This window comes from Phascolarctos cinereus, unplaced genomic scaffold, assembly GCF_003287225.1.
Source record: "Phascolarctos cinereus isolate Bilbo 61053 unplaced genomic scaffold, phaCin_HiC Scaffold_2;HRSCAF=192, whole genome shotgun sequence".
NCBI lineage: Eukaryota > Metazoa > Chordata > Mammalia > Diprotodontia > Phascolarctidae > Phascolarctos > Phascolarctos cinereus.
Window position 1 is genome coordinate 354546154 of NW_027555625.1, and position 23529 is coordinate 354569682.

Below are 23529 nucleotides of genomic sequence, written 5' to 3' on the forward strand. Positions count from 1 at the left end.
GTTGACCATTTATTAAATGGAGAATGACTTATATTCTTATAAATTTGACTCAGTGCTCTATATATTTGAGAAATGAGGCCTTTATCAGAAACACTGGGTTTAAATATTATTTCCTAGCTTTCTGCTTTCCTTCTAATCTTGGTTGCATTTGCTTTGTTTGTGCAAAAACTTTTCAATTTAATGTAATCAAAGTCATCCATTTTGCATTTCATAATGTTCTCTATCTCTTCTTTGGTCATAAATTCTTCCCTTCTCCATAGATCTGACAGGTACACTATTCTTTGCTCTCTTAGTTTGCTTATGGTATCAGCCTTCATATCTAAATCATGAATTGATTTTGACTTTATCTTCATATAGGGTATAAGATGTTGGTCTATGCCTAGTTTCTGCCATACTAATTTTCCAGTTTTCCCAGCAGTTTTTGTCAAATAGTGAGTTCTTATCCCAGAAGCCAGAGTCTTTAGATTTAGCGAACAGTAGATTAGTATAGTCATTGACTATTGTCTTGCGTACCTAACCTATTCCCACTGATCCAACACTCTATTTCTTAGCCAGTATCAAGTAGTTTTGATGATTGCTGCTTTATCATACAATTCGAGATCTGGTACAGCAGGGCCACCTTCCCTTGCATGTCTTTTCATTAATTCCCTTGATATTCTGGAACTTTTGTTCTTCCAGATGAATCTTGTTATTGTTTTTTCTAGCTCTATAAAACAAATTTTTTGGTAGTTTGATTGGTATGGCACTGGATAAGTAAGTTAATTTAGGTAGAATTGTAATTTTCATTATATTATCTTTGCCAACACACGAACAACTGATACGTTTCCAATTATTTAGATCTGACTTTATTTGTGTGAGAAAGTGTTTTGTAACTGTGTTCATATAGTTCCTGGGTTAGTTTTGGCAGGCAGACTCCCAAATATTTCATAATGTCTACAGTAACTTTAAATGGAATTTCTCTATCTCTTGCTGTTGGGCTTTGTTAGTAATACACAGAAATGCTGATTTATGTGGGTTTATTTTATATCTTACAACTTTGCTAAATTTATTATTTCAAGTAATTTTTTACTTGATTCTCTAGGATTCTCTAGGTATATCATCATATCATCTGCAAAGAGTGATAGCTTTGTTTCTTCTTTGCCTATTCTAATTCCTTCAATTTCTTTTTTTTCTCTTACTGCTAAAGCTAATGTTTCTAGTACCATATTAAATAACAGTGGCAATAATGGCCATCCTTGTTTTACCCTGATTTTATTGGAAATGTTTTTAGCTTATCCCATTATATGTAATGCTTGCTGATAGTTTTAGATAGCTGCTACCTATCACTTTGAGGAAGACTCCACTTATTCCTATGTTCTCTAGTGTTTTTATTTTTTTTTATTTTTTAATTTTTGGAGTTTTAATTTTTTATTTATTTTTATTAGTTTATTTTGATTTATCAACAATCACTTCCATATGCTTTTCAGTTGAAAATTTTTCTCCCCCTTTCTTCCCCCCACCCTCCCCAAGATGGTGCATAATCTGATATAGGCTTTACATTTACATACCCATGAAACATATTTTCACGTTAGTGAAGTTGTAAGTAAAAATTAAAACCAACAGGAGGAACCATCAGAAAGATGAAACAAAACTCAACAGAAAGTAAAAATAAGTGAGAACGATTCGACTTCCATAGTTCTTTCTTTGGATGTGGACAGCATTTTCCATCCCGAGGCCTCTGGAGATGTCTTAGATCCTTGTAATGCTGAGAAGCTCTAGTGTTTTTAATAGGAATGGGTATTGTATTTCGTCAAAAGTTGTTTCTGCATTTATTGAGATAATCATATGATTTGTTAGTTTTATTGTTGATATGGTCAATTATGCTGATAGTTTTCCTAATATTGAACCAGCCCTGCATTCTTGGTATAAATACTACCTGGTCATAGTGTATTATCCTTGAGATAAATTGCTGTAATCTCTTTCCTAATATTTTATTTAAATTTTTTGCATCTATATTCCTTAGGGAAATTGGTCTATAACTTTCTTTTTCTGTTTTGACTCTTCCCAATTTAGGTATCAGAAACATATTTGTATCATAAATAGAATTTGGTAGGACTCTGCCTATTTTCCCAAATATAGTATTGGAATTAATTGTTTTTTAGATGTTTGATAGAATTCACTTGTAAATCCATCCGGCCTTGGAGATTTTTTTCTTAGGGAGTTCATTGATGGCTTGTTCAATTTCTTTTTCTGAAATGGGGTTAAGGATTTCATCTCCTCTTCCATTAATCTGGGCAATTTATATTTTTGTAAATATTCATCCACTTCACTAAGATTGTCAAATTTATTGGCATAGTTAGGCAAAATAGCTCCTAATTACTGTTTTAATTTCCTCTTCAGTGGTGGTGCTGAGGGTCTTCCTTATTGGCTGTTGCAAGACTCTTACTGGAACCCTCACATCCCAGCCAACTACCCCAGGTTAAGGCAGACTAGGGAATCATTAATCAGGGGCAATGAAGTATGCTCTGTGAGATCCACGACCTGGAGTAAGTTCTAAGAAATTGTCCAGGAACAGAATGAGACCCCTAACCATTTTTATAACAGGTTGTGTAAGAGTGCTAACTGGTATGCAGGGTTAGATCCAATCAGTCTGAGAGATGCACAAATTATTAATACATATTCTGTTAATCCATCACAGCCAGAAATAAGAAAATATTTTCGAAAGAGTTACCCTGGTTGGCACGAAAATGGTGTTGGTGAGCTTAAAGGAACCACTGAATATATTCATGAAGGGAGAGAGAAAGAGGAGAAACTTAAGCCCAAACCTCAGCTTATCTGGGCTCTTGGCCCCTGCCCAAACCGCTCTGGCCCTTTCCAAGGTTGGGCCCCTGCCCAAGCAGCTCCTGTTCTCATTCAACCTGCAGAGAGCTATGCAAATGCTTCTATTGTCACACAGGGGGCCACATTGCCAGGAAACGTAGAAAGAAACTGTAGAATTTCAGGTGTGACAATAGAAGGGGCCCTAGAAAGACCTAGGATGGATCTACAGATTAGCGGTGGGTGGGGAGAAGGGAAGAGCGGCAGGACAGGGAGGACCTTCTTGTTTTTCCTGATGTTGATGTCCTTGCCCTGGCTATCCCAGTCTCCACCTCCCGCCCCCGCCCCACCCCTGCACTGCTGAGCCCAATGTCGCCCTCAAAGTCCATGACACAATGTATAATTGCTTACCAGATGGTGCAGCTTCTAATTCTGTTTCAGTGAGTAGACCAGATTTTGATTGTTCTTCTGTTCGACCTTGGGAAAGCCTTGAAGTATCTTTAGACCGTCCCCCTGAATATAACTGTTGGCCTTCTTTCAGTGGAGCATTCCTTTCTCTTTATTCAAGAAGTCATAATGAAGGGCAGCCAGGTGGTGTGGTGGATAGAGCACAGGCCCTGGATTCAGGAGGACCTGAGTTCAAATCCAGCCTCAGACACATAACACTTACTGTGTGACCCTGGGCAAGTCACTTAACCCCACTGCCTAGCCAAAAAAAAAAAAGAAAAAGAAAAAGAAATCATAATGAAACTACATGGGGCAAAAGAGTGAATTGTCCCAGTTACAAAAAAAAAAAAGTGGAATAAGTAGGGAAGAGAAAAGGGGAAAAAAAATCTAGCCCATAAACCCCAAGATATCCTGTGAGATTTCAGCAATCAAAATTTACATTCCTTTGGGCAAAGCACCCACAGTTAAGGGTATGAGACAATTAACCCTTTTTGCCCCATATAGTTTCATTTATGATTTCTTGAAATACTGCACTGGAAACCCAGGCTTTGATAAAGACCATTGGGATTCAAAGGGACCTACTTGACCATGCCTCAAACTGGAATCACTCTGGCTCTCACTGTGATTGGCCTACAACAGGTGCCAGCCCAAGCCTCACTTGATCATTGTTAGGGTCTTGATGGCTCAGAGTAAGTGTACATAAACAATTGTTTCTGTTTTGGCCAGAAACTCTGAGGGTCTTCCCTTACCAGACTGATTTTCTTTTTTTTTAACTAGGTAAAGGAAGCCATTTTTTGTTTCATTTCTTACCTAGCTTTAATCACTGAATGGGTGTTGCCACGGACAAAGTAAGACTTGGGAAAGATCTTAGCTTAAAAAGGCCAAGGTCTCCCACTGCATCTGGGGCCATCTCCAGTCTTTCTGGGCTATATCTTACCACTGAACCCAGTTGATGACTGCACAGCCCTGCCTCACTTAAATCCAATTCACTTACAAGTCATCACGTCCCTGATGTCATTGGTCCTCTTTGAAGAATGGAGGTCAAACACAACAATCTTTCTCCTTATGACTGAGTCTCCCATTAACCTGTTAGGTCACGATCTTCTTCGCAATCTAAGAGACACTATTTTCTGCTCCCCTGAGCAAACTCTGTCCCTGCCACTCCCTAAAGAGTCATCTTCTTCCCCGACCCCAAATTGGTTCAGAATGCCCAAGAGAGTTTGGTGCATAATTCTGATATTCCATCAGATACCCCTGATTCTCTTTGCGGGCTACTTCATCCTCACATGTAGGATTATTGAAATCTACTGTCCCCATCGCCATCAGGGCTAAGGGAGGAACCCCATCATCCATTCCTTAATATCTTTTGCTTAGGGAGCCCATCAAAGGGACTACACCCATTTTTGACTCTCTGAGGGATCAATTCTGTGTAACATGTTTCTTCTTCCAGTTAAAAAAAACCCAAGCCAGGCCTTGATAGCAAACCTGTTAGATGCTCCGTACAAGATTTACGTGCTATTAATGCTTACGTTAGACCCAGGCACCCAGTTGTTCCCAATCCTTCTATTACCATCTCCACAACTGGCTGTAAGGTCGCCTGTTTTACTGTGATAGATCTTTGCTTAACTTTCTTTAGCATCTCAATGCACCCAGACTCCCCAAACCTGTTTGCTTTCACTAGGAACAGCACACGATGGATGTGGACTCCTCCGCCTCAAGGGCATGTGCAGAAAGACCCACCCTGTTCTCTCAAACTCGGCGGCAGGATTTGGCTACCAGTACCTTCGCGGACTCCTCGCTGGCTCACTATATTGATGAGATCCTGCTACCTGCCCCCAGTGTGGAGTTTTGCCAGGATGACCATCGTCTTCTCCTCCAGCTTCACCTGAAAGGTCACAACGCTTCCAAAGTGCCGGCACAGAGGCCTCCCCCAAGTGGAGTACCTCGGTTTCATTCTGTCCGCCGGCACTCGCTCCGTTCATCCCAAGTGTTCCCAGGCTTTCCAACACTCGTCTGTGCCTGTGACCAAAAAAACCAACTGCACGCTACTGGGGGCGTAGCTGGGTATTGCCGACAGCAGATTCCATCTTTTGGCGAGATCACTAAACCTCTAGTTTCTCTAACTAAAGGCTCTAATCTAGAGCCCTCGCAGCTTGAACCCCAACACCCGACTGCACTCGTAGACCTTACCAGAGCCTTTCTATCGCTCCATGTTGGGGCCCCCAAATTACAGTAAGTCCTTTTCTATTAGAACAAAAAGGGCGCTATTTTGGGTCTCCACTCAGTCCTTTGGACCCTCTCTTTGCTCTGTAGGGCATTTACTTCACTCAGATTCACTGGCTGTATTACAAGGGCATAGGTGGCCCCTGTTATTACATGCAATTGCTTTCAGTGAATGCCCCTTAGTTTATATTCCTTTTGGATGTTTGCAAATAGATTTCATTAATAGACCTTCACCTGGCCACTATAAAGGTTGTCTTGTAATCACTGATTAGCTGACTTGCTAGGAAGAAGCCTTTCTAGTGCAAAAGCTACTGCTGGTTTTGTTGCTAAGATCATTCTAAAAGAAATTGTGCCCCACTCTGCTTCTGGCTTGTGTTGACCCAGAAACAGGCTCTCACTTCACTAACATGGTCCTCTCCCAAATTCACTGTCTTGGGGTGACTCCTAGATTTCATATCCCTTACTACCCTCAGAGTTCAGGCCAGGTCAAGTGCAACTTGATTATGGTTGGAAATTGTGCTCTGAGAATCACCTTAAGTGGCCTAATGTCCTCCCCGTTGCATTGTTTTACCTCAGGAGCAGACCCCATTGGGAATTAATTAAATGTCTCTCCTTTTGAAATGCTTTTGGGGTACCCTCCTATAAAGGCAAAACCATTCTCCACAGTCCATCCATGAATACTGGGAGATACTTCTATTGCTTCCTATATACAGGAACTACAAAATAGACAGAGGGAACTTCATGACACGGAAGCCTCAGTATAGACTGGGCCCTTGTACTTCTCAATGAATGACTTTCAACCTGCAAGTATGATCTACACCAAGAATTTCCAGTCGACCAGAAGAACTTAACCCACTTGGGAAGGCCTGTTCCAAGTACTGCTGACCATTCCAGCTGCAATCAAAATTGGAGAAAAGGACTCTTGGATACACTTCTCCCATGTAAAACCTGCCCCTTATTTGGACAGATGATGCATTTTTTATTTTGCCTAACCTTAATGAGGTTACTCATTGTTCTTTCTTCTTCTCTCAACTCTTCCAGAAAGGGTGGGGAAGTGAGAAGCACCCATTTTCTTGGAAAACTGGTAAACATAGGAAGATGAATGGTTTGTGTTTTACCACTTGCTTCATTTCATATTTCTGCTGACGATGCAGATGGCACTGGCCCTTCCTGTTGCATTGTTACTGATCCCAATATTAACTGTTATTCTTCTCCACTAGACTCTTCTCAGAATGACTGGAGAGTAAGAGATCCTAAAAGTAATCGACTTCTCTTTAGGGATAATTCGGCAAATTCAGGAGATTGGATAATTTTTAAATGAATACTTTTCAGTATGTCATCTGTTTTATGCTTGGTAATCCTTTGTATCATAATGTGCAAATCCAGCTGGCCTCGTTAATTTTGTGCTATTACCTGTCTCTACTCCAGTGCACTCCTCTCAGGAGGATTGGAAAAGGCTTAATTCTGGAAGTGATCTTCACAGTGCAGTGGGGCATGACTTAAATCACCTTAAAACTAGTGGGCTTCATGGGTGTGGGGTGTGTCATCACATGCACCAAGGGGGCCCTGACCTATGGGAAGTTGTCACTCTCACAAATAATGACACAACCAAGGTTTAGTTTTGCCCCATCCTTGACAAGAAGCTTTCAAGTTTCAGCTTTAGCTCAGTGTAATGTGGAAGCCCCTAACAGAGAGATACCAAACTGGACCAACCCTAAGAGATGTAGACAGCTAGGTGGTGCAGTGGCTAACATGCTGGATCTGGAGAAAGGAAGACTCATCTTCCAGAGTTCAAATCTGGCTTCAGACATTTAACAGCTATGTGACCTCACCCTGTTTGCCTCAGTTCCTCATCTGTAAAATAAGCTAAAGAAGGAAGGGCAAACCACTCCAGTGCCTTTGCCAAGAAAACTCCAAATGGGGTCACGCCGAGTCAGGCGCGACAGAAACAACTCAACGACAACAAAAGGAAGAGCTGCACTTCTCCATCATCTATGAACGTGAGCTACGACAGCGTCTGCCATAGTACTACTAGGCAAATACCCCGAGGGTATCAAAAGACGGGAAGGAAATGTCACATCTACACCAAAATATTCATAGCAGCAGTTTCCATGGCAAGAAAAAAATGGAAACAGAGCACATTCCCATCACTGGAATATGAATATAATGATACATTATTGTGCTATAATTATGAACGTGAAGAATTCACTGAATCATGAAAAAGATTTAGATGAATGAATGCACAGTGAATTAAGTAGAAATCAGGAAAACAGAAAGGAATTCTTGAATTTGAGATGTCTTAAGTTTGAAACTTTGGGCACTGTCCCTCTAGGCCAAGAACTCTTAACTTTTTTGTGTCATGAACCCCTTAAGCAGTCTAGTGAAGAATCCTTCTCAGAATGATGTTCAGCACTAATTTCAGTTAGTAAAAATAAAGCTGTAATTGTTTTCACATCAAATTCATGGACCACTTGAAATCTAGCCATTGCCTCTGATTAAGGAGGCTCTTCTAGCAGATCTCCTCAACAGTGCGCTCCTTAGTGGAGGAAAAGACTTGCCAACATGATCCAAGCAACTGAAATGATAAAGACACATCATAATATCATATTGGGGGGTGGAGGGAGAGGAAGAGATCCGGACTTTCACATCCTCTACTGTTCTGGTGAGTTACTTGGACAGTATGGGTGTAATGTGGAGAGACTGCTTCATCCACAACCCCTAAAATTCATTTTCCTTCTAGGATGAGTATAAACCACAAGGGAAGATCTTATGTCTTAGGGGAATATGTAGGACTCTGTAGGAAAAAAGGAACACACAGGAACATCAAAGAGTTGCCCAGATAGCAACTCCAAGTTTTGGTTTCTTCTAGGGGAAGTTTATGTTCAATTCTAAGTGTTTCATGTATCTGTTTCTGGGTTCCTGTAAGGACTCTGCATTTTCTGTGGGCTCAAATAAAGGCTGTCCTCCACCTGATTTGCATTTGCTACATTGAGCATGGGAGCTGGGGAATCTTTTTACCTTTTGGAGAAATCTAAACATGAGCTATAGCCAATCTTTATTTACAGATTCTGGAGTAATTCCTCTTGAGGACAATTTGGGATCAAATATCAGGACTGAATTTTCATCCATATGAACACCAAGTTGTGAGGGACAAAAAGCTACAGGTGACATAGCCGATTAACATCAATTTGACAGATCTTGAAAGGTTTGGTAATCTCTCAGATACATGCCCCGGGAAAACAACAGGCTTTATTATTGCTGTCAGATCAAACAGTCTCCCTCAGGTAGGAGGTGCCAGCTAGCACTATTCATTTCTTCTTCCTCAGACACCGAATGATTTTTCAACTGACAACCTGTGCATGTGCATCATCATTTTTTAGAAGATAAGGAGCTGCTTCCTCTTCAAAACATCCAGTTCTTTTGTCTTAGGAAAGGCCTTAGTTCTCCTTCCTTCCTCGCTCCCCCCCCATAGCATTCATTCTTCTACTCTCTAATATTCTAACACATAACAGGATTCCAGTCTGGAATATTTCAATCTCCTAAGTAAACTAAAGAGTGGAAAAGTGTTCTTTGAGTCCCTTTACCTTCTATTTTATGAGGGAGAACTTTGAGAACTGATATTGGTCAATTAACCAGAGCAGCATAACAACACTGCTCACTGCATGCATGTCATCACAAAATTATGCTCATTCTTCTTACTACAATCTTGATCCTATTTCCAAGTCCCTTTCTGTCTTTTTGCTGATAGGTCTAACCACAACGTAATGACAGCTTCAAACAATGCAGGCAATATGTAAATACATGGAAAAATAAGGATTTCAAATAGAGGGAAGTCACATTTGGGAACAACAATGATTAGTATCCTGGCTACCATCTTCAGCACTCCTGATCCCTTGTAAGCACATCTCCTTTTACTTAACAGATATATCTCAGAAAAGCAGAAGGAAAAACTCTTTTTTTTTTTTATAAAAGCAAGACTCTTTTAGGAGCTGGTTGTTACAAAGAAATTTGTGTTGAAGCTTTTTGTGCAACAATTAATGAGCTTCCACCTTAGACTTCATGCGGCACTAATGCAATTATTATGTAATGTTGTTCGTTATAGTTATCTGTGTCTCATCCTCCATCTAAATATCGAGTTCCATGGTGACAGGTACTGTGGGATATTTGGCCTTTGGTATTTCATGTTTGTTGACTGAATAATTGTTGCTGCTTATTGGTTTTTCTTAAAGTTGCAAACATTTGTACTTCTCTGACTAAAAAATGGTTAACACCAGTGACTTTACCTCATAACTTTTATTGTTGTAACACAGCTATATCGGGTGAAAAGTACTCTCTGCTTCATCATATGTGACCTAAGAAGGGGGACCTGAATAAACATTTAAAGTATACAAAACAGAAGTTTTCTTCCTCACAAAACAAAAATTAGAATATGCCATAAACATCACTTAGACTTCCCCTCATGACAACCCAAGCTTCCTAGGCCTTGTATCTTGAATAAGCCTTTAAACTGCTGAAACAACAGAAAAATACCCCCATTTTCAGAAGAGCACACAGAATATTAGCTACTCTGTCCACCTCATACTACCTGAATTAGCAGCAGAGTAAAAAGGAAATAGGAGCTCTTCTTTAAACAAATCTTCCTTCTGAACAGCTTTGGCAAAAAAGTTATTTTCTACAATGATTTTTCATTTTTTTATGGAAAGGCTGGATTTCCCATGCTCCCACTACACTATCCTATTCCCACCTCCAGTCCCCCTTACAAGCTGTGGAAGCCCTTGGATGTCCCCCTCTCCAGTGCAGTGGACTGTAGGCCCACTGGTGACAATTCTTGGTAAAAGAAAGGTACAAAGAACTTAAACCCATTTTTACATAACTTCCTTTATGCTGAATCTTGATTGTGATTCGATGAACTATCTAGGTACTTAATACAATCAGTTTATGAAGCTGATAGAGGAATGTACGTTTTCCTCTTCCGCTCTCCCTGTCAGACTGTTCCATGATCAGCTTTGGATCTACCTAAAAAAGAGAAAAGTACAATAGTGAGGAAATTATTTATTACTGCTGGTGATTTTAAAATTGTGAATATATCTTTGTTCCTTAAGCCATGAGAAAAATGTTCTTTGCCATTCAAAATATTTCTTTAACATTAAATCTTGCTTTTCTATTCTAAAACACGTCACTGTCATCTTCTAACAGCCCAATTAAGTGCTCCTTTTCTCAGGTCATCCCTTCAGAACAGTGTGCTAACATGGGTACAAATTTAATTACTGAGCATTGAGAACCCCCTAAAAGAATCTTTCTCATAGAGAGATGAGGGATAGAAGTATGGTTGTACTCAACATCAAGATTTGGAAACAACCTGAAGGATGGCCTTCCAACCTAAGCTGCAAGGAGGAATGAAAATTAATACTTTAGCTCAGTTCCTCCAATCAAGAATCCTTTGGGCTCAGAGGTTAAGGTTACAACACCAACTGGCAGCCTGAATTTTAATGAAAAGGATTGTTTCCATTACATTTTCTAAGCCTTGCATTTCAGTTAAGGTTCCCTGTGTCCGTGATACTGGGAAATCTTAAAGTCACAAAAATGAATTCTGCTACAGAATGAAAACTGGGAAACTACACTTCTCAGTTTCCTTATCTTTCGATTGAAGGCATGAGGTTGAGATCATTTCTAAGGTTCCCACCAGTTCTAAGATTTTGTTACTTCTACCTACGTAAAGTGACAGGTCTAGTACAAGACATATTTTGAAATGATCCCAAGGTGACAGGGCACTGGTAATTTATAATCCGCTTTTCAAAGATGTCAGGTCAGTCTAGTCTGACCTAGTGTCCCTGCTTATTCCCAAAGTACTTTGTGTAGAAATGACCTTCCTAGGAAGCAGCTATTTCTGAGAAATCTGCAGATATAGTACTCAGTTAATACACTACCAAATCAGCTCTCCGATTCCTTCTCCCTTTCTAATTCCCATTTTCTCACAAATCTCTGGACACCGGTCTAATCTAAAGTGACTCCTTGTACCCTAACCAATTGGACTCACCCCGACCCTGTCTCTGTTAACAAACACTTTTGGGTTGAAGTCAAACCTGTGCTCATAGGGACATGAGGATTGGAAAAAAAAAAAGGACTACTGAATTTGGCAGTCACTGATCAGTTTCACAAGTGAGAAGGGTATGGCAGCTGATTAAAGGAGTTAAGTCTTGTAGAAGCAGAGGCCATGAGTGTCTTCATTTGGCAGTAAAAGGAAGGCATTAATCAGGGATTAGGGAGGGATACAAAGATGAAAATGCTTACCTCCACCTTACTCCTGACCCTTTTCCAAACTTAACTTCTCCTATCTTAACCAATGGTCTAATTCTAAACCAGTCCCCAACACAGGTTGTTTCACTCGTTTAACACCTTAGAAGCTTACCTGATTCCAATCATATGTTTTTTCATACCATGTGGGAACAATTATTTCTCTTGGTTTCAATTTGCAGAACAGACTGAAAATTTAAAAAAAAAGTTGCTAAAGATTAACAAAAATACTGCAAAACTAAGCAGATGTAAGAGTCCTTACTGGTGAACAGACAAAATGTGTTCTATTCCTCTCAAATGAGTCATTTCCATTTTAAAGTATCTGAGTCAATCACTTGGGGTTCTCAAACAGGAGACTGCAAGCTCTTGTAGGTCCTACCCAATGGGAAAGATTTAGAAGCACTTTGCCCTGTCATTGGAAGGCTAGCCTAATGGAATGCAGAAAGGTTCATTGCTAAGAGGTGGGCTAGTAGGAAATGAATATTTTTGTATGCAGAAATTCATGAACCTTTGCACTAAGCTGTACTGGGATTTCAATCTCTGTCAGTTGAGGGGCATCCACACAGTTTTGTTTTGGTTTTTGGTGATACTGAAGAACATAATTAAAAGTGTGCTTTACACATTCTAGCAGGCAGGAGAAAAGAGGACAAGTCTATCATGTGACAAAAGACAGTAGGCAAGGCAGTGGAAAGAATCTTGGACTTGTACTGGAATCAGAGAACAGCTGTGCAACATCTGTCTCTGCCACTAATACCTAATAACAGACCTTAGAGAAGCCACAATTGCTCTGGACCCAACTTCATCACTTGGATGTGAAGGGCTAGAACCCTCAGGGCCCTTCCAGTTCTACCTCTATATTCCCAAAGTCTCTTTTCAGCGTGTACCTTTGTAAGTATGTCTTGGTCAAGAAAAGCACTTCAGTGGTACAGACTGGCAACTCATTTCCCACTTGTATTCCTCATCACTGGAGGCAATGTGAGACTAAGTGACTTGCCCACAGTCACAAAGCTATTTCATGCAAGAGGCAATATTTCAGCCCAAGTCTTCCTGACTCTATGGTCCACTACTTCAAATGCCTCTTGCCTTCTTTAATTAATACTTTTAAATTGTTTTTGTCTGCATCTATTCAATTGCTATATATTTTCTGCCTGCCCACTGTAGGCCCTCTGAAACATAACCATATATTTGAATTGTTTCTGAATAGATTTTGCAAATATATATTTTTGCCTTGAACAGCAGTAATATGGTATAAATATAATAAGTTTGAAAGCTGACAGCTTTATATATGGCTGTCCCAAATAGCTTTATGTAGTTCATACTTAAAAAAAAAAAAGACGTTCCAAAACGGAGCAGTAAGTTTGAAGCAGACTCACTTTATTAGCAGATCTTTCACACCATCACAAGGGCCAAACAGTACTGAATTTCCTCAGCAATCAGTCCTTGCTGAAGTACTGGCCTGTTCATGCTAAAAATAAATGCTACTACATCACAGATGCTACTGGGAGTGCCATGCCCTTCTACATGACCAAACTATGACAACTGATGACAAATGTTATTTTAAATAGCCATGATGTTGTCATATACATTTCTATTGACATTATAAAGATATATCCATTTTTGGGGTTAAATATCTATAGAAAGCCTCAACATTTCAGTCACAAATTATAGTAAATGTGTTAACTAGTTTTTTTTTTTTAAACCAGGGTGGTTTTTTTAAAATAAGATTCAAGAAACCTCATTAATACTATTGAATCAATGGCTTACTTTTAAAATTGGGAAAAAATAAAAATAATGAACATTTATATAGTGTTTACTATCTGCTATGTTAAGCCCTTTAAAATTATAGCCTTATTTGAACCTCACAACAAGCCTGGGAGGAAAGTGCTATAATTATCTCCATTTTACAGATGAGTCAACTTAGGGAAACAGAAGTTAAATGACTCATCCAGGGTCACACAGCTATTTAGTGGCTGTGGTTGGATTTGAACTCGTTACTCTGACTTTAGGCTGGCACTCTATACTCGGTGCAGACTGTGCCACTTAGCTATCCCAGTTTTTACATGTTTAATTACATTACATATTAAGGAATTATATAAATTACTATAATTGTTTCACTACATAATGTTTCTCGTTGTTAAATAAATTCAAATACTAAATTAACTTTTAACTAGCAAAAGCACAAAATAAATGCAAGAAAGTTTAAATTATCAAAAGCAAATTCTATTTCTTCCACATTTGAAAGTAATGCGTTGTCAGTGTGACTGCAGCTTAAAAAGCAAAACTGAAAATCTATAAGGAGTGCTGAATGTAGGGTGAGGCGGTACTTTGTGGGGAATCCTGCATGAGCAGTCAGAAGGGACGGGTGTAGAAGTTACGCCCTGCTCCCGTCACTCCCATCGCTGTGAGTGATCACGTGTACCTGATCCCACGCCCTCCTTACGTCATTAAGATTGGCAATAGTCCCGCTCCAACTCAGTTTCTATTAACTGGTTTTTAAAAGAAATTCTTGTTGTTCAATTAAGAAAATCTGTTAGGAACCAAAATAGCAATTCAAGCTCTAAAAGGGGATCAAAGAGATGACACTCAAAATAGGAGGGAGGGAAATATAAGAAAGCAAAGAAAATTGAACCAGAAAGAATGTCAAATATCTTAACAAAACTCACCCTAAAAGTTTCTGCCGAGCATTATCTTGTAGCTGTGCAATTCTTTCAGGCCCAAGATACATGCACCCATTTGGTCCATCACAAACTATCTTGTTAATAGCTACCCGAAGAATGTTAATCTGTACATAAATGATAACACAAAACACTATCAAGATTATCGATCTTGGCTAACTTACACCTGAAATTGAAACAGTTCACTTAAAATGTTATTTAATACAAAACATGAATTTTTATAAAACTTGAAAAACCACAATTCAGAAAAACCTACATGTTATTATGCATGAAAACACTAAATTAAAAAAAAACTTTATAAAATCGTCCTTCACTAAAGTTTTCATGGTATTACACGGACACTTTTACATATCCTCACAGGTCTTCCCCTTTCCTCTATTAAGTCTTAAAGGATGGGGTTGTCTCTGTACTTGCTAAGACTAAATTCTTTATTTGTACCCTTGATACAATTCTCTCCTATACGACCACTTCTCTTTTTCCATCATTAATCTTCCTTTCCGCTGCTACCTTTCCCTAGTATCTACAAAGTAAAGTAGTGAAGGAAAGTTCAAATCTTCCCTATCCTAAAAAAAACCCTTCATTTGCAACCTGCTTAACCTCCCCTTCACTACTAAATTTCTAGAAAGAATAGTTTATACCAGTAGTTTTTATTATTTTTTTGTTTGTTTTTAATTTATTTTTAGTTTTCAACAATCACTACCAAAAGCTTTTGAATTTTAAATTTTCTCCTGCTCTCTCCCTGCCCTCTTCCCCAAGATGGCATGCAATCTGATATAGGCTCTAAATATACATTCATATTGAACCCATTTTCACATTAGTCATGTTGTAAAGAAGAATTAGAACCAATGCAAGAAACCACAAGAAATAACAAACAAAAAAAGAAAAAAAAGAGATCCAATAATATGCTTTGATCTGCATTCAGACTCCACAATTCTTTCTCTGGATGGGGACAGCATTTTCCATCGTGAATCTTTTGGAGTTGTCTTAGATCCTTACATTGCTGAGAAGAACTAAGTCTATCAAAGTTAGTCATCACAGAACGTGGCTGTTACTGTGTACAACATTCTCCTGGTTCTGCTCACTTCACTCAGCATCAGTCCATACAAGTCTTTCCAGGTTTTTCTGAAGTCTGCCTGCTCATCATTTCTTATGGCACAATAGTATTCTATTATATTCACATGCCACAACTTGTTCAGCCATTCCCCAACTGATGGGCATCCCCTCAATTTCCAATTCTTTGCGACCACAGAAACAGCTGCTATAAATATTTTTGTACATGTAGATCCTTTTCCTATTTGTATAATCTCTTTGGGATACAGACCTAGTACTGGTATTGCATGCCAGTGTTTTTTTTTTTTAAAGGCAATTGGGGTTAAGTGACTTGCCCAGGGTCACACAGCTAGTAAGTGTCAAGTGTTTGGTCTGAGGCCAGATTTGAACTCTTGACTTCAGGGCCAGTGCTCTATCCACAGCGCCACCTAGCTTTTAAAGCATGGTTTGGGGACATCTAGGTCTCCCCAAGATGTTTTCGGGGGGTCCACAAGGTCAAAACTATTTTCATAATACTAAGATATTTTAATTTCTGAAGTATCTACTGATACAGCCCCCATAAACACAAGTTCTTTAGAGTGGAAGGATTCTCAATAATTTTTAAGAGTTAAAGAGTACTGAGACCAAAAAGTTTGAGAACCATTTGTCTACAATCACTCCTCAACCCTCTATAATCTTCACTGTATCCTCACCACTGTACTGCAATTTCTTTCTTCAAGATTATGAATATGGCCTTTGGTGAAAGCCACGAACCATTTTTATGTCTTTATTTTTCAAATTCTGATATGGTTTAATCCTCATTCCCTGATAACTTTCTCCTCACTTGGCTTCCATGACATTCTTCTCTTCTATCCCCATCTGATTACTCCTTCTTGGTGTCTTTTGCTGGCTTGTCTTCTCAAACTCCAAGTGTCTCTAGTGCTTTCTTTTTTCTCTATAAGTATTTAATAAATGCTTGTTGTTTGATAGACACCATCTAGTGTCAATCTCAGTTTTAAATAGCATCTTTAGGCAGAGGTACTGAAATCTCTATCTCTAGACCCAATCTCTTCTTCTGAATTCTTACTCTCTATTACCTATAGCTTGATGGACATCACCTTAAAGTTTCCTTGGTTCCCTGAATTAAACTGTCCTAAACCGAACTCCTCTTCATCCAAATATGTCCCTTCTTCCAGCTTCCCCATTTCTGTTGATAAAATCCTTCAACGTACCAGGCTAAAAAAGATCAGTGATCTTTGCTTCTTCCTTCTTCCTCATCTGATCAACTGCTAAGTCCAGTCGATCTTCTTCTTTAATATTCTCCAAACTAATTTAAAAGTATCCTGTCTTCCTGACTTCAGCCTTTCCCCATTCCAGTCCATCCCACAAAACCTACCACATTAATTTTCATAATGTATAGATCTGAACCTGAAATTCTCCTATGTATTACATATGTTCAGTGGCTCTCCAGTTCTCACAGGATAAACTACGAACTCTCTAGCTTGGATTTAAGACCTTTCACAAACTGGTTACAACCAACCTTTCCAGTTTTATTTTAGTTCTTTCACATATGCTACTTTTCACCAAACTGAACTACTAGCTAGTAGTTTGGTTTTCTTGGTTTTCTCCTACCCTGTCTTGTACCTGTGGATTTGGGTAGTTAATCCCCCATGTTTAATATATACTTCCTCTTCATTTGTATCTACTAAAATCTTTTTCCTTTCATCTCCAATTCAGGAAACCAACTCCTCCATCTAACTTTCCCTGGTCTTTTCTGTTCTCTCTCCTTAAAGTTTCTTCTGTCACTCTGTCTGGTTCTCTCTTTTGTCCTTATTATCGTATACCTATCATATTTATGACATGTATCTCATTTCCTCATGTGGCTGAGCATCCATCCTGATCCCTACTGGTGGGCCACATACTAGGGCTAAAGGACATGAACAACCAGAGACTCCTGATTGGTCAGTAACGGGGGGCTGTGCCAAAGACTACTGATCACTAAGCCAGGAAGAGTTGCCTGTTCAAGAGGCTACATGAGGAACTGAGAAGAAACAAGTTCTCTCTCTCTCTGTGTCTCTCTCTGTCTCTCTCTTTCTCTGTCTAGTCTTTGTTGGACCTAGAAAGGGCCCACTCTCTCTCTTGGACTTACATCAAGTGGAAAAGGGGAGGGTGGGCAGAGAAGGGAGGAGAATACAGCATTGGTGACTTCATGAATAATGGCAGAGAAATCTCTCCACTGCTTTCTGGAAGTGCAAGAGCTAGTGACTGTGCAAGACCAGACCTCTTCCAATGAAGAAGTCACTTTGCAAGAGAAAGGAAGAGGGAAGAAATTGTTTCTCCTCAGTTCCTCTTACAGGGTACTGAGTGGGCGGATCTTCTTGGCTAAGTCAATAATACTTCATATTTACATAATTCCCCCCACCCCATGTATCCATCACAGGACAAATGGGAGTGACAAGCATGTCGCATATGTCCTTTATCAAGGGGTCAGAGTATTTGGCTCATTAGAAGGGGCCAGTGTGTATTCTCAACCCTATCACCACTGTTATAAAAGTTTCTTCACCTTTCTTTAACAAGCATTTCACAAATGCCTAAAATGTAAGGTTCAATTGCTTCTTAAAAGTGCTGACTGGGTCAATGCATTTAACTTCTTCCTGAAAGAGACGGGAGAGAATGGTATCAAAGGAACAGATAAGGAAGTTAGCCTTAGTAAGTAGGACGGCAACCTCATACTCTCCACAGATGTGAGGACGTAGAGTGGTGTTGACAGAGTTACTGTATGAAAAAAATCAAGACGGTTTTTAAAAGACTTTTAATTTTATGTTTGCACTTATAATTTCTATATTTCTAGCATGGTATCACATACAAAACAGGGATTTAATAAAATGTTTGTCAAATTGAATTGCATAATAGAACCTGAGAGGTGAAGGGAATCTAAAATGGCATCTAGTCCAACCAATCCCTGAATCTTCAATCTTTCTCTTCAGCATGCTTAGCCAAGCAGTTATCTAAGCTTGTACTGAAAGACTTCCATGATGGGAAACTCACTATCAGCTACTGAGGCAGTAGCTTCTACTTTTGGGCAGCTTGAATCAGTAAGAATTTTGTGCTTATGTCGCAGAGTTGAAATCTATCCCTCCATAATATTCATTCACTGGTTCTGGTACTGCCTTATGTCCAAGAAAAACAAATCAAAGCTCTTATCTCCCCAAGGTTCTACAGAATCACAGAATTTCAGAGGTGGAAGGGACTTCAAAGACTATCTGTTCCAACTCGCATCTGCAAAAGAATCTTCTCTGTAACATATCTGACAAATGGTTATTGAGTTTTTGCTTAAAAAAAAAAGTCCTCGGATGAGAAAGGAATCCACTATCCATTCCACTATTAAATAGCTCTATTAGGAAACTTTGCCTTCCATCAAGCCTCCCAATTTTGTGACAATTACAAACTGCATGAATATTCCACCCATGCCTTTTATGTAGTTGTTTATTTTTTTTTCAGTTGTGTCCAATTCTTCGTAACTCTATTTTGGGTTTTCTTGGCAAAGATACTGGAGTGGTTTGCCATTTCCTTCTACAGCTCATTTTACAGGAACTGAGGCAAAAAGGATTAAGTGACTTGCCTAAGGTCACACAGTTAATAAATGTCTGAGACCAGATCTGAACTCAGACCAGGAGTTCAACTCCACTGCACCACCTAACCACCACCCTCCTACCCCCTTTTAACTAAGTCACTGACAAAAGGGTTAGAATAAGGCCCAGCACAGAACAGCACTGGAGTGGGATAAGGGAGATTGGCAACCTTTAAGATGACATAAAACTATTAATAAAAATAATTTGGATCTAGCCATTTGAGAAGTTCTGAATCTAACCAATTACAGTATCTTCTAGGACACATTTATCCTCCTTTTTCATAAGACTAACACAAGAGATTTATCATATTTTGCTGCAATCTAGGTACAACGGCACCAACACTGACTTGATCTGTTAGTTCAGCAAACACGTCCAACAGGGAGATGAGGTTAGTCTGACGCGGCCTGCTGCTCTGGATGCAGTCATGCTGTCAGGCTTCTGAGCACTTTGTGATCACTCTGTTCCCTAGCTACCACATTAATAACTCAAGGGTCTGTATGTGTGGACCCTGTTCTTTGCTGCTGTTTTGAAAACTGGGACAACAGCTGCCCCTCTCTAATCTTGAGGCACAGGAAAGGTAAATGGCTTGCCATTACACAGAAGTCACAATTCCTCTCAGAAAACAGCAGTTCAAAATCACAGACCAAACTTAAATAACAAAATGTAAAAGCTAAAATTCATCCACAGCTCCAAACGAGGCAGCTGGCTGTGCAGAGGATAGAACCGGGATCAGGAAGGCCTTTGTTCAAATCCAGCCTCGGATATGGAATAGCTGTGTGACCTCAGGAAAAGTCACTAAGCTCTTGTTTGCCCTGACTTCCTTATCTGTAAAATGGGGATATTAACACATACCTTGCAAGGTTGTTGTCAGGCTTACATGATACAATACTTGTAAAGTGCTTAGCACAGTGCCAGGAACAGAGGAGGCACTATATATATATTTATTCCATCCCTTCTCCCCTTCCCAGCTACAGGCCTACACAGAAGTGCCACAGATCCATCTGTAAGGAAGGTCAAGCTCAGTAGTGACCTGCCACTAGACCCACCATTTTCCTATTTTCCCAAAAACTGGGAAAAGAAGGAGTTCCAGTGCTCAAGTAAAAGAAACTCTCCATTCTGTACATCCATCTCTGCCTACAAAGTCAGACAAGGATGAGGATGCACTTCATCAAAAGAATAAGAATGTTCAGCATGGAAATGGCAAGCCTAATTTTTTCCAATGGGACAAAGGAGAAGAATATTCTAGCTGGTATGGAAATGTCAATATCATCCCCCTTATTTTGCAGAGATAAAGCCTCCCCCTGAACTAACATAACAGTGATCCTTTGCAACTGAACTCTATTAAACTCTCAGTGCCCTTAAAGCTGAGGTACAAACCTGGCTCTAGCCAGTCTAACCCAGACTGATAAACTGTGCAGCCAGGACCCTTCAGATAAGCACAGACATCTTCCCTCCTGGTCTGGCAGTTCTCAAGGAAGGCGGGGGTGGGAGGTGAGGGGACCTTTCTGCTCCCTCTTGCTCCCCCTCCCCTACTGCTCCCTTTCTCCCCCCATGAGCCCTTCCCTTTTCACTATAATCCTTAAAACACCCCATCCCTAAGGTAACAGCCGCCAAAGTTTATTGAATAGGGTGGTGGCCAGTTTGATAGCTGCAGTAGGGAGAGATTTGATATGAGGAGACCAACCAACAGACCGCTATGGCAATATTGCTAGGTGTTAGGCAATGATGACCTGCATCAGGGTGGTGGCTATGTCAGAGGAGAGAAGAGAGCATATGTGAGACATACTGCAAAAGCAAAATCAATAGGAATTAGCAACAGATTGGATGGGGGGGGCAGAGTGAAGAGCATAGGCTGGCAGCTAGATTATAAGCCTAGGTAATTGGGAGAATGCCGGTGCTCTTGACAGTAATAAAAAAGTTAGGAACAGAAGGTTTTGGAGGGACATAAAAAGTTCAGTTCTGGATATGTTGGGTTTAAGACATTTACAGGATATGCATTTTGCGGTGTCCAGTAGGTATTTGGAGATATGAGACAAGAGGTCAGGAGAGAGGTAAGAGCTGGAAAAGTAGATCTGAAAATCATTTGAATAGAGATAATAACTGAAAACATGGGAGCTGATGAGGTCATAAAGCAAAATAGTTTAGAGAGAGTACAGAGTAGGGTCCAGGACAGAGCTGGCAGTTACAGTAAGCTAAACATTTACATTTCCTCCAGGGAGGATCTGAACACAAATCAAGAAAACAGGGGGCTTCTGCCTACAGTTACAGGTTGGCTAAGGAGTGAAATCAAACCAAAGGCACAACGGCCTGTTTGTTGGACCCCAACGTCAACCAGCAGTCACAATCCCCAAAGAGTCAAGTAGCAACTTATTTTATTACAAGAGAGAGAAAAAGACATGCAGGTTGGAGCCCCTTATACAGAGTACAAAGGAGTCTGACAAGGTAGGCAAAGTTCAATTTTCTCACTGCAAATTTAGGAAGTTGGACTAAATTATCTCTACAGCTAAATCCAATAATTTCTGTGGGGGGGAAAAAGGACAGCATCAGCAGTAGAAATTTCAAGATAGAAGAACTGCTTTATCCTTTAGGATAACAATAAATAAAAGCAAGGTAAACGAAAAACAACGAAATCAAGCTGTTACCAAGTTCAGCAATTAGTAACAATTGTGCACAATACTGTGAAAGGGACACTGGATTTGGGACCAGGAAAATCTGAGTTAGCTGAGTGTGGTGGTGACACACACCTGTAATCTCCTGCTCACAAGAAGCTGGCAGACTGCTTGGGATTGAGAGGTCTGGAATGCAGTGGGGCTAGAGCTGATGGAATTTCTGTCACTAATTTCACCACCAATAAGGTGAACCCCTGAGAGCAGGAGACCCCTGGGCTGCCTAAGGAGGAGTGAACCAGCTAAAGTCAGAATGAGCTGGCCAAAGCTTCCACGCTAATAAGCAGTGTCATGGGACTTGTCCACAAATGGCTACTACCCTTACAGCTTGAGTGAGACAGGGAGACCCAGTATCCAAAAAAGGTGTGGTATGTTGAAGTACATGGGTTAAAATCATGGCTCTTTTATACCTGCAACCTTGGGAAAGTCACTCTCTGAGCCTTGGTTTCCACGTGAGGTCTAGCCAAACTGTCCTTGCTGTACCTCACAGATGACATACACTCTCCCCTACTCTCTGCCTCACAGAATCTCTCATTTCCTTCAAGATTTTGCTCAGGTACTATCTTCTGTACAAAGCCCCCCCCCCCCAATGTCTTGTATTTTATACGTATACACACACACACACACACACACACACACTCTGTCATCTCTGATAGAATGTAAACTCTTATGTCTTTGTCTTTGTAACCCTATGTCCTAGTCCCAGTCGCAGTAGGTACATTATAAATGCTTCTCGTTAATTCGGTCTCTGTTTTTTCATGTGTAAAGAAAACCTATGATCTTACGCTGTCCAAGGTCCCTTGTTTCTCTAGATCCTATGATCTTACCTCAACGATGTCTTCCACATTCAACTGGACATCAAATGCCAACTCAATGTCATGCTCTGGCAGTACTGGTGTTCCAGTAGTTGGATTCCACCCCAAACCACAAAGGGCACCAGTGTAACACTTTCCACTTTGATCAACCCTAAAGAATATAGGCAAAATTTAATACTAGGTACCACTGGACAGGAAACTGCAAAAACAAAGTGTTATTTTTATTCTAAAGTGTTGCACATTCCTATTTAAAATTCTTATGAACAGCAATAAACCACCACTTTAGTCAAATTCCAGGGCAGAAATTTAAACTTGCAGTGCATAACACCAATATAAACTTAGAGAGATCACTAATGGTAAAACAGAACACTACGTGAAAGCTGTGAAATGACTGACCTAGAAGACTTAAAACCTGAGTGTTTCCAAATTTTGAATTTTATGCATTATGATAGTACTTGTAATGGATATGTGCACCATTTCACGTCAAGTACTTGGCCCTATATAAGCAGTCATTTGCTCTTATGCTCTTGAGTCTCATTTAAACAAAGCTTAAATTAATATGTCTTTGGGAATTCAATTCAACTATTCAAATGAATTAAATCTGACAAACATTCTGCCAAAAGCCAGATAAAAATTTAATTTTTGGGGGGGGCAATTGGGGTTAAGTGACTTGCCCAGGGTCACACAGCTAGTAAGTGTCAAGTGTTTGGTCTGAGGCCGGATTTGAACTCAGGTCCTCCTGACTTCAGGGCCAGTGCTCTATCCACTGGGCCACCTAGCTGCCCCCAGATACAAAATTTATATAAACATTAGTCACTGACCTCCTCAAATTACAACATAGCAAGGGAAGTTAACATATACACAAACACAAAAATGCCATTCTTAATAGAGGGAGTGGTATGAACAAGGCTATGGAGGTGAGAATAAAAAGTGCCTCTATGGGGAAAGCAAA

At 39.9% G+C, this 23529-nt stretch overlaps 1 protein-coding gene across 1 annotated transcript in view; it reads right to left on the reverse strand.

Annotated features, from left to right (window-relative positions):
* Positions 1-9740: 9740 nt before the first annotated feature.
* TDRD9 (tudor domain containing 9) overlaps positions 9741-23529 on the reverse strand; it is a 240370-nt gene continuing 226581 nt past the window's right edge. The window contains 4 exon segments of the mRNA XM_078150388.1: positions 9741-10482; positions 11876-11948; positions 14424-14542; positions 22590-22728. Coding sequence (XP_078006514.1) covers positions 10381-10482; positions 11876-11948; positions 14424-14542; positions 22590-22728 — 433 coding nt within the window. The 3' untranslated portion in view covers positions 9741-10380.